Below are 12,019 nucleotides of genomic sequence, written 5' to 3'. Positions count from 1 at the left end.
TTACCCATCTATGTAAATATTCTTCTTTTGCAATTTGTAATATTGTGTATTTCTGAATCTTGTCTCTTCCTTTCCGTTTATTCTTGAAACCATCATCAGGACTTTATATATTAAACAAGAGTCACTTCCTAAATGGTTTGTCTTATTTCATCCCCCACCAGTCCATTCTTAATAGCATTGCTATATAAAACTTCCTAATGTTAACTTTATAATCTTCTCCTGCTCAGAAAAGCTTCTGTGACTCTCATTAAAATTCAACAACCTGAGCCTGATCTATCTTTTCAAATGTACCTTCTGTTCTACCTAATATGAGCTTTCCACTCTAGTCACTATAATCTGTTTCCAATCCCTTGAAAGCAAGTATGGCTGCATTCATTTAACACATGTGGGAGTGCTTTGCCCTGGAGATAGAGCAGCATGCAACCAGGTGCTACACCTTTCTGCGTGGAGTTTACAGCCAAAGGCAGAAGATGACTGGAGGCAGACAACTGAGCAGTTAATACAATGAAATGTGATGAGGTTAATGATGGTGAGGGGCTAACCTAGTGTTAGGAGTCCAGGAAGGCTTTGCAGAGAAAATATGTTTTGTTTTGTTTTAAAGATTTTATATATTTATATATATATATAGAGGGAGAGAGATCACAAGTAGGCAGAGAGGTAGGCAGAGAGAGGAAGGGAAGCAGGCTCCCTGCTGAGCAGAGAGCCTGATGCAGGACTCTATCCCAGGACCCTGAGATCATGACCTGAGCCGAAGGCAGAGGCTTAACCCACTGAGCCACCCAGATGCCCCCATGTTTTGTTTTGTTTTTAGTTGAAGCCCATAGGATCAGAGAATAAGCCCACGTGAAAAGAGAGTAGCATATTACTATGAAATTTAAAACATTTACTGTTTACAGAGTAGCAAAAGATACTGTAGAAATATGCACAATAAATGTAGAAAGATGCATGAGACTTCCACAGGGAAGATTGCAAAACTTTAAACGCTAAAGAAAGGCTAATTAGATGAGAAGTATATCATGGTTTAAACGATTCAATAGTATAAAGATAAAATATTCTTCCAAATGATTTATAAATTTATAGACTTGAGATTTTTGAATCTCTTTCAAAATCCTAGTAGGTTTTCTGGTGGAGCTTGACAAGCTTATTCTAAAATTCATACCAGAATATAAAGGGTAAAAATATGCAGGACACTGTTGAAGAAGAAACTGTAAGGACTTGCTCTGTCCAATGTCAAGACTTCTCTAGTTGTATTAATTAATACAACATGCTCTCCATATCAGGGTAGATCTACAGACCTGTGGAGCACAGTAAAGAGCCTAGAAACAAGCGTTCTTTGGACACTTCAAGCCAGATGTAGCACTGTAGAAAAGTAAGGAAGAATAAACTTTAAGTGGTGCTGGGTCAGCTGGATATCCAGGAAGAAATCAGAACCTTTCTTAACACTATACACAAAAATAAATTCTGAGTGGAGCAAAGACATCAGTGTGAAAGGCAAAGCAGTAATTTTAGCTTTGAGAACTCACTTCAATTTTTTAACCGGCAGAAGAGACTTTGGTTAGGCTGTACACGAGCTCTAGGATTTCTTTCAGTGCCTAACATCCATGAGTCTGTGAGTGCGATTACTAGCTATTGATACAAAATATAATTTGAAAAGATTGTTGGTGTGAAAAATTAATGTGCCATTGGCTAGTTAGCCTTGTACTGTTAGCACAGAATGTAGCTTCATCATGTTCTCTCACCATAGCCTGTAGGTCAGAACCTTTTGACTCTTGTTACTGTCATTCTTAAGCATTTGATCTACATGAGTGAAGATAGCCTCATCATCAGTATATAAACTCATTATCCTGTGAATAATCAACGTTTTTTTCTTTTTTGGAATTCAGAATTAATTCCCCCTGTTTAGGGGGAAAAAGAATACCTTTTTAAAGATTTACCAAGTATCTAAATCATATCAGATATTCTGTGTACTGATTGGGTCCCTAAAGTCAGTTGGGAGGATCAGTTTTGAGAATTGTGCTATTATATCTAAAATAATCTCAAAAGTAATACATTTTTGGGAAATCTCTAATCAACAGACAGAAACCGATGAAGCAATCGAAGAGGAGATACCAGATTCCCCAGGAATAGAAAAGCATGATAAAGAGAAGGACCATAAGGATCCTAAGAAACTTCGTTGTAAGTTATTCTTTACCTGTTTTGTTAGTTGTTTGAGTATCTTCTCTTACTTTTCGAGTATTTTAAATATATAAAGGCTGAGTGGAATCTCCAGTGTTACCAGGAAATCCCAAGGTCAGGTATTTGCAATCTCAGTATTTTAGGAGTACTCTCTTCCTTGTTAACTCCTTGTTACTTTTCAGCCTCATCGTGTGCACCCATACAGCATCTTACTATTCTTAAGATGTTGTGGTTCTTTAAAAGAAAAAAAAGTGTATTAGAATGCACTTCTATTGAGGTATCCAGGAAGTTGAACTATATTGATTTAAAAATATATAATCAGAAAGGACAAATACCCAACTTTTGTAGCAACATGGACAGGACTGGAAGAGATTATGCTGAGTGAAATAAGTCAAGCAGAGAGAGTCAGTTATCATATGGTTTCACTTATTTGTGGAGCATAACAAATAGCATGGAGGACAAGGGGTGTTAGAGAGGAGAAGGGAGTTGGGGTAAATTGGAAGGGGAGGTGAACCATGAGAGACTATGGACTCTGAAAAACAATCTGAGGGGTTTGAAGTGGCCGGGGGGGGGTGGGAGGTTGGGGTACCAGGTGGTGGGTATTATAGAGGGCACGGATTGCATGGAGCACTGGGTGTGGTGAAAAAATAACGAATACTGTTTTTCTGAAAATAATTAAATAAATTAATATATATATATAATTACTCTTTAAGATCTAGATAGAATCTTATACTTTAAGACGTCAAAAGTCATGGGACAATGTACCATAGTGCACACAGGACACTGGGCAACCATCTCTGCTAGGATAGGAGTGTGCAGGAGCAGCTGCCTGCATTCATATCCCCAGATCATTCATATATATATATATATATATATATATATATATGTGTGTGTGTGTGTGTGTGTATGCATGCTAAAGCCAGCATATTTGAGAATAGCATTTTCTGATGCAGGCCCCTTGTGAATTACATTGTTTAAATAGGAAATTAGCTGTGGCTCTGAACTTGTTAAAAATATTTTAACAAGTCCACATTTAACTGAGAATTTTTGACCTTGGATTGACTTCTGGATTAACTGAATGATTAGAAAACCATTTCTACTTTTGTTCTTCCACATTCTAATGAAGGTTAGGCCTATTAACAGACGTTGTCATTGACATGTAACAGTGTAAACACATGAAAATTTGATTATTTTAATGCTTTACTAATATGTTCTTTATGCTCTCAACTTTCCTCAAATATGGTTCTTTTCAAGAAATTTACTTTTTGGGTATTTTTTTTTTTTTTTTTTGGAACCAAAAAAGAAATCAGAGTTATGGCAATGTGGGAAATTTTTCAGATGGTCCCATTTTTAGTTTGGAGGTAATTATGATGAGGTGTGTTTAACTTAAAGTACAAATAGTAGTGATGGATAGATATATATATTTCTAGACTCCTAGTCCTGTAAGGATACTTCAGGATAGACTTTTTTATGTTTTATGGACATTTTTTTTCCCTCATCATTTTACCTTCTAAAACTGATGGAGAGTCAAAGGAGATAAGTAGTATCATTTATGAAATAATGATTATAAATTAGAATAACCAGTGTCTTAGCACATAAACCAAAGAAGGTAAAGTTCGTGTTCAGTATTTGGTGATAATGGTTTAGCCCTTTGAAATTAGGTCTTTGTTAACTTGATTCTTGACATACTACTCTTAAACTATATTAAGGTTAGAATAAGTTTATAACTGATTTTTACATATGAAATTAATATTTTTGAGTGCTAGGTGGAACAATTTTCATCAGTTAAGTTTTTATTTTATGAAATGCTTAATATCCGTTTGTCTTAAGCCACGAAAGTATCTAGTATAGATTCTTCAGAACAGAAGAAAACCAAGAAAAACTTGAAGAAGTTTCTTACACGACGCCCCACTTTGCAAGCTGTTCGTGAAAAGGGTTATATTAAAGGTAGGTAGAAGTGATGTTTATAATAATGAACTTTGGCCAAAATAAGAAGTTAGACATTTTAAATTAAAAACTGACAAATTTCTAACAGTAAAAATGTTTTCATTCTTTGAAGTTACCAGGTTCATTGGTTTAAAATACATTTGAGTGATTAAAATTGATTTTTCAGTGCACACAGAAAGTTTAACTATGAACAATTTTATCTTGATTGTTTGCCTTCAGTTCTCATTCTAGATGATTCTAAAATTAGTATAAGGTGTTTTTTCCTAATTATTTTTTATATTTATTATTTCATTTATGAGCAACAATAGCAATAATGCACTAACAAGATCTTCATAGCAGAGTCTTCTTTAAAATCACATATACTTGTATATACCTTTATTTTTCCCCCCCAGCTTTTCAGAGAAGATAGTCTATTTTTTTTTAATTAAATTTTTAAATGTTTTAATAAACATATAATGTATTTTTATCCCAGGAGTACAGGTCTGTGAATCGCCAGGTTTACACGCTTCACAGCACTCACCATAGCACATACCCTCCCCAATGTCCATAACCCCACCCCGCTCTCCTGGCCCCCCTCCCCCCAGCAACCCGCAGTTTGTTTGAGATTAAGAGTCTCTTATGGTTTGTCTCCCTCCCGATCCCATCTTGTTTCATTTATTTTTTTTTCAACCCCCCACATTGCATCTCCACTTCCTCATATCAGGGAGATCATATGATAGTTGTCTTTCTCCAATTGACTTATTTCGCTAAGCATGATACGCTCTAGTTCCATCCATGTCGTCACAAATGGCAAGATTTCATTTCTTTTGATGGCTACATAGTATTCCATTGTGTATATGTACCACTTCTTCTTTATCCATTCATCTGTTGATGGACATCTAGGTTCTTTCCATAGTTTGGCTATTGTGGACATTGCTGCTATAAACATTCAAGTGCACGTGCCTCTTCGGATCACTACGTTTGTATCTTTAGGGTAAATACCCAGTAGTGCAATTGCTGGGTCATAGGGTAGCTCTATTTTCAACTTTTTGAGGAACCTCCATGCTGTTTTCCAGAGTGGATGCACCAGCTTGCATTGCCACCAACAGTATAGGAAAGTTCCCCTTTCTCTGCATCCTCGCCAGCATCTGTCATTTCCTGTATACCTTTAGTTCTTACAAGCACTTTTAATTTCGATGATGAAATTTTCTAATAAAGGACTCAGTGACATTAATTAGTAAATGAAGACATAGATAAGGGTAATAATATATAACATATATATATGTCCTCAAAGTTTCTAAAAAAGACCATCGCTGGAACATCTGTTTGCAAAGCATCTAAATTAAAATACGCAAATTGGTTTCATTAAAAAGATATTTAAAACTTCTCGGTAGAGTTTGGCTAATTAAGTGATTCAGATTAACCTTAAGAGAGGTAAATAGGGACGTCCAGATAACACATAAGAATTTAGCATATTATGTTTAGAACTTAAAAAAACAAAACAAAACCTGACAAATCAGTGAATAGAAATTGCTATTAAGTTTTTACCAGGCCTTTTTTGAGAAATATGAACTGTTGCTGCTTTATTTATTTATTTTTTATTTGTTCAGGACTTCAAATACTTTGTTTTCCTGAATAGTTAGTACTAATGTGGCATTTCAGAAGTGTTGGATTGAAAGACTAATAGAACAGCCTTTGAAATATACTTTGTGAAATCAAGGGTTAGCAATGACGGATGTGCACCATGCTTGTTTTAATAGTTTAAAAAATATTTAGTTGTTTACTAAGTACTGGGTGTGAGCCTGTGTGCCATGAATACCTATTGGTTTGAGAATTAAGAGGTCCCTGCTCTCATGAAACTTCTCTAAAAACAAGAGACAGACCAGATAATTATGACTACTCTGAACAGTCTACCATGGTAATGAAATAGGGAGTGACTGTAACTGGGTCACCTTAGGCTGGTCATAAGGTTTTTCTAAGGAAATGACAGTTTGGCTGGGGTGGGAGTGATAAAAGGAGCTCAGTTGGGGGAGAGGACGGATCTCTGCAAAAGGTATAGAAGACTAAAAGGCTTTCAGGTGAAAAGGGGGTGTGCCTGGAGTTGAGTAAAGCAGGAAAATTGTTGGAAGTGGAATGGGAACGGGTGGGTAGACAGCTTACAGACGGCACGAGTCACGGCAGACCACAGCAGGGTGCATTGTATGTTTTCTGTAGCATCGTGAATAGTGATTGCCATTTTGCAAACTCAATTTTAGCAGGGTGGTTGATTGAAAAAAATAAAATCTCTTTTCAGATCAGGTATTTGGAGCCAATCTTGCTAATCTTTGTCAGAGAGAAAATGGCACAGTGCCAAAATTTGTGAAGTTATGCATTGAACATGTTGAAGCGTATGGTAAGGAAATGAATTTTTTTTTTATGTTAAGCACACTAACCCATTGTTTTGGCATTAAAATCCTTAGGATTTTTTACGATTTTGAGTGATGGAACAGTCGTAGATGTTAAGAAAGGCATCGTTGGCAAAATTGCACGCTTTAATGATTACGTCTATCTGTTTTAAATTAAGACCTTTTCAGGCACCTGTTGAAACTCAGCACTTCCATCTGATTAAGTGTATGGTATTCTTTGAAGCCATTTGGAGTTGGCCTTTGCTTAAAATGAAGAAGGTGGTGATTATGAAACTGAGTTTATTAGAAAGTGATTTGACAGTGTAGAAAATAGGTGATTGTGTTTACTTACCAAGAGCAAGTTGCTTCTCTTTATAATAAAAATGAGATGACATTTTAAAACTTGTTACGTCAACTATAAAATGTCTAAAGAGACAAGAGACAAACCTTCTTATGCCATTTCCTATTAAGTAGGACAAATCAATTTATATTTTGGTTGATCTTAACCTAATATTTATACTAGAAAATAACTATCATGATGGTAATCACATTAACTTGTACATCATCAAAAACATCTTGTAAAATTAAAACATTTGCATAACTTGTAATTTCTGTCAATTTCAGACCTTGTCTTTGACTTTCTTGTCAACATGACAATGGAGATACTGTGCCTTTATTTGAATTTCTGTGAATAGCAAATCAGATAATGTGCTTTCTTAAATGTGTACAGCATTATCATTTAATGAATATTTGGATTTTTTAGGCTTACTTGGGTGAATTCCAATGATTCTATTCCACATATTAAAAAAAAACGAGTAAACTACATCAAATTATCAGTTTTTATTTTAATTCATTATTAAGTTTATTTATTACAAGCACTTAACAGAATAACCATTTTTAAAAGAGTGCTTGAATATGTACATTTACATTATGAAATGTGCCAAAAAATGGACGGAATGGTTTTATCTTTGTTTCTTTTACTTTCTGAACTATCCCCAGGTTTAGAAGTTTATCTTAAATTGTTAGTATTTCAAGTTTAATGAGATGATTTTTTTTGAGATGATCCACAGTCTACATAATAAACAAAGTAGAATTGTTCCTGTTTATTAAGTAGAATTCAGAGTGTATCTCCACCCCCTCTCCCTCTGCCAAGCTCTATAAAAAAGCCAGTTAGAGGAAAAGAGTATTTGCCCACTTGATTTTAGGCTTATGTTAATGAATAAGGATTCTGAAACATGCAAGCATCTTTAGAAAAGGCAAAGACCGACTTTAAACACAAAAATACTGTAATTTTCTCTTAGGTTTGGATATTGATGGGATATACAGAGTAAGTGGCAACCTTGCTGTGATCCAGAAACTGAGATTTGCTGTTAATCATGGTAAGATCATAGTCCCTGTTGCTATGTGCAAAAAAAAAAAAAAAAAGGCACTCTTAACTTTTAGAATTGGTTTAAAGTTATTTAAAAACATTTCCTGTTCTGTTTTTCAGATGAGAAATTGGACTTGAATGATAGTAAATGGGAAGATATTCATGTTATTACTGGAGCACTCAAAATGTTTTTTCGAGAATTACCAGAACCTCTTTTTACATTTAACCATTTTAATGATTTTGTTAATGCAATTAGTAAGTATGTTGTTACACTCAGTGTTTTTTCTACGTATTGAAAGTCCTCTGTACTGATGAAGCCACTACATTGTTTGATCTTTTCTTTTAAATTATTTCAAAGGATTGTTTTACTTCAGAAGTTTTAAATGTGGCCACCAGATGTCACTGTGTATTACCAAATGTTAGGTTCTAAAATATGTCACTGTTTTCAATTTCATGCATAATCTCTCATTATCTCTCCATCTCTCTCTCTCTCTCTCTCTCTCTCTCTTTTTTTTTTTTAAAGAACAAGAACCAAGACAGCGAGTCACTGCTGTTAAGGACCTCATCAGACAGTTGCCAAAGCCAAATCAAGATACAATGCAGATTCTTTTTAGACATCTCAAAAGGTAAGAGGTTCACCACAGAAAAGAAATAGTAATTAGGCAGAAAAAAAGAAAAAGGTAAGAGAAGTGCACAGTTATGAGGTGTGGTATAGTAGTCATGAGGCCAGGGTCCCTCATACACTGGTTCACATTCCAGCTGTGCTACTTGCTGTCTTTGTAGCTTGAGAAAGAGAACTCCTTTGGGCCTTGTTCTTCATAGGTAAAATGGTCTGGTACGAAAAATACTTAAAGTAAGTATTATATGCGAGGCATTTACATAATGCCTAGTGTGTAAGGATTCAGAAATTGTTGTTTGACTTAACCTGAAAATAAGATTTTGGTTATGAAATGAGGACTATTAAATTACCTTGGAGAAAAAGCCATCATGGCTTTCAGGTGACTATGTAACCATTTTAATAACTGATTTTTGCTTTCTGACACAACACTAGATAGCAAATTATGCCAGTGAAGGAGATTAAAAATCAAACAAACAAATACAGAATTAGTAAAATGAAAATTTAATCTGTATACTAATGAAATTTTTCCCCATCACCTTAGTGGAGTAATTATGGTTACCTGAATTGTAGTTCATACTTAAGTCTGTGTCTTACTTTAAGCACTAAGCTGAAATATCACACGTACAAAGTTTGTTAGAGTGGATATAATTATACCTTTCAGCTGTGTTTATCCAAAAGAAGTCTTCATATGACATTTGGACTGAATTCTACTTGTTTTAAGTAGCTTGAATATATCTTAGGAAGATGAGCACTATTTCTCATTTCTAAGTGTAAACTGTTTATGTTTATAATGCAATTTGAAGAATTTTTCCTGTTGTATGTTTTATATTTTCTTTAACGATTTATTTTTCCCCCCTTAGAGTTATAGAAAATGGAGAAAAAAACCGAATGACTTATCAGAGTATAGCAATTGTTTTTGGTCCCACTCTGTTAAAGCCAGAGAAAGAGACTGGTAATATAGCAGTTCATACTGTCTACCAAAATCAGATTGTAGAATTAATTCTGCTGGAAATAAATTCCATCTTCGGGCGTTGATTCTTACAGAAGACAACCTGTGGAATAGAAGCTGGATTCCATCAGATTTCAAGCCCTTAAACATGATGTATTTTATTTTTGGACCAAGCAGTGACTCTTTGATTTTGCACTTTTTTGAGGGATCAGAAGGGAATGGGAGTCAAGATGTGTATTAGGCCCTCATATTTGCTGCTTTGTTGCAAGTTGATATAACTGTGTGTAATTTTGAATTAATTTTATCCTGAATGTTTGCATTTCATACTCTGAATTTCAGTAAAAATTGAAACTTGCAATTCTAACCAGTCATATACACTGGATAATTTGGTAAGAAAAACATGTTTTTTTTTCTCAAACTGGATAATGTAGAATTTCTTCTCATCATTCGTTAGATTCATCACTTGATAGAATAGTACTCACTATCCGTTATTTTGAAGACGCTCTTGGGCATTCTAAACAAAATGAAGTATATCTTTTTTGAAACCTGTGTATTTCTTTTTCAGAGGTTCTGCATGCAGTGGCAGTCTTAAGTACTACAGTTCATCATAACCCAGATGTAATTCTTTGGCGAAGGCTTGCCACCTTCACTGTGTTGCACACTGTCTGTATTGGATGGGTGTCTTAGTCGCTTGTTTGGGCAGCACACTAATATTACTTAACACACTGTGATATACTGGAGTTTAATTTAGCATAAGTCAGTTCAGGGTATTTGGGGGCTGTCTGTGCTACCCTGATTTGTAGCTAACAATCCTAATTATATCTAGTGCCATACTGAGTTCTTGGTATGACCCTGTGGAAACAGACATTATTTGATGTAAATATAAGCTAAAGACTAATGTCCTTTAGCTTATGTATATAATTTTGTTGTATAGTCTCAGAGTACATCCTAACCTGACATTTCTAATCATGATATTGGTAATCTTTTCCGTGAATATTAGGTTCCTCCAGAAATAGGCTGTTATTTGAGAAACTTAACTGTGTGCACTTTTAGATTTTAATTACATTTACAGGCAAATCACTGTAATGCAAATGGTACTGGAAAAATACTGAATAGACTTGCTAAATGGTAAATGCACTACAAGAGGAACCTTTTAGATAATTTAATATGTACAGAATACATTAGAAAAAAATTTATTACAAAATTCTAACTGCAGTATGAATAGTGGAAACCCATATGTAAATTAGATGGATGTCAAATGGAAAATGACATTGCTAAATTTGAGAATTTCTTTTTACATTACTAATGTAGATTGATTTGTATAATAAAACAGGGTTTGGAAGGTTTTGTTACCGAGAGCATGGTCTGTTGAAGATATTTTAAGATGTATTTTTCTAGATTAACTGATGTATATGAAATGTCTAATCTGAATAAAGAAAACTATAAGAGGTTTAGAGATTTTCCATTGGAAATGTGCATTTTGGTTTTTAATATTTTTCTTGTTTTTGCATTTACTGGCATACTCTTATACCTCATTTTTAAAAAATCAACTGAATCCAAGATTTCTTGTGGTAAATATATTTTCTTCATTTTTTCATACTTTTTCTACTCCCTGCCATGCCAATACCTCCTCCACTCTCCCCCCTCCAATTTTTATTTCTTCATCAACATTTGAAAGTGAATGATTTGTGACCAAGACTCCTTTTCTTAGAATTGCATTTGTAATTAACAGGTTGCCTTCCTTGGGAACAAGTAGTTTTTGTGCAATCTGCCTAAAAATCTCTCGTTGAGTTTTGTGGTAAAAATATTGTTTGTTATTGTGGTCTTGTTGAATTGCTAACAAACCAAGCTACTTGATAGCTATGGAAAGCGGATTGTTTTGGGCAGGTAGAAAAAGCCCCAAAATGAGAGCGTTTATATTTGCCTAACAAATATTTGTCCTGAACAATACAATATGCTTTAGAACTGGCCTATATAGTGATTGTATGCCAGCATAACCATTAGACTCAAACCAGTGATGCTCTTTCTCTTGATAGCTGTGGACATAACAAAGATTAAAATTGTCCTGTGTTTCTTGTTTCAAAGTACATATGTATGTATGTGGAGTCTTAAATGTTTTATTAGTCTGCAGCTAATTAGTTTATTGTAATATTGTATGTACAGTGAGATCAATGTCTTGTGTTTTCATCCTTTGTGAATTAAAAATTCTCACTTGTTCTTTTTTGTAATAACAAAACCAGTAATATTTTCCTGTCTTGACAACTTGATTTTTAGTAGACAGTATATTAAAGGCTGAAATAAATTGGCAGTGGAGTTTCATTTACTAATAGACCTTTCTTCAGAATGTCATTTTAGAAAAGTAGTTAGAAGTGAAAAGAAATAGTATATTCAAATACGTAATTACATTTAATTAGAAGAAAAATACTTATTTAAATTTTACGACTGTAGGGAATTTTACCTTTACTCTGGAAAAATGACATTACTTTTTAGTTAGAAGCAAGTCTGCAGGTTTTTTTTCTTATGGGAAAAGCACAAATGGAATAATTCAGCTAAACTGGGCTTAGGCAGATGGGTATGTACGTGTACATGTGGATGTG

General features: G+C 34.3%; 1 protein-coding gene across 5 annotated transcripts in view; it reads left to right on the top strand.

The window, feature by feature from the left end:
* ARHGAP12 (Rho GTPase activating protein 12) overlaps window positions 1–11,745 on the top strand; it is a 108,615-nt gene extending 96,870 nt beyond the window's left edge. For all 5 annotated transcript variants that reach the window (XM_059404365.1, XM_059404364.1, XM_059404363.1 and 2 more), the window contains 7 exons: window positions 2,076–2,175; window positions 4,006–4,122; window positions 6,395–6,493; window positions 7,787–7,864; window positions 7,975–8,109; window positions 8,378–8,480; window positions 9,334–11,745. In XM_059404365.1, coding sequence (XP_059260348.1) covers window positions 2,076–2,175; window positions 4,006–4,122; window positions 6,395–6,493; window positions 7,787–7,864; window positions 7,975–8,109; window positions 8,378–8,480; window positions 9,334–9,508 — 807 coding nt within the window. In that variant the 3' untranslated portion in view covers window positions 9,509–11,745. The remainder of the gene's footprint in view (window positions 1–2,075; window positions 2,176–4,005; window positions 4,123–6,394; window positions 6,494–7,786; window positions 7,865–7,974; window positions 8,110–8,377; window positions 8,481–9,333) is intronic.
* Window positions 11,746–12,019: the final 274 nt, after the last annotated feature.

Source organism: Mustela nigripes, chromosome 6, assembly GCF_022355385.1.
Source record: "Mustela nigripes isolate SB6536 chromosome 6, MUSNIG.SB6536, whole genome shotgun sequence".
Classification (NCBI taxonomy): domain Eukaryota; kingdom Metazoa; phylum Chordata; class Mammalia; order Carnivora; family Mustelidae; genus Mustela; species Mustela nigripes.
Note: the sequence above shows the minus strand (reverse complement) of the source record. Positions and strands in the feature narration are given on the sequence as shown.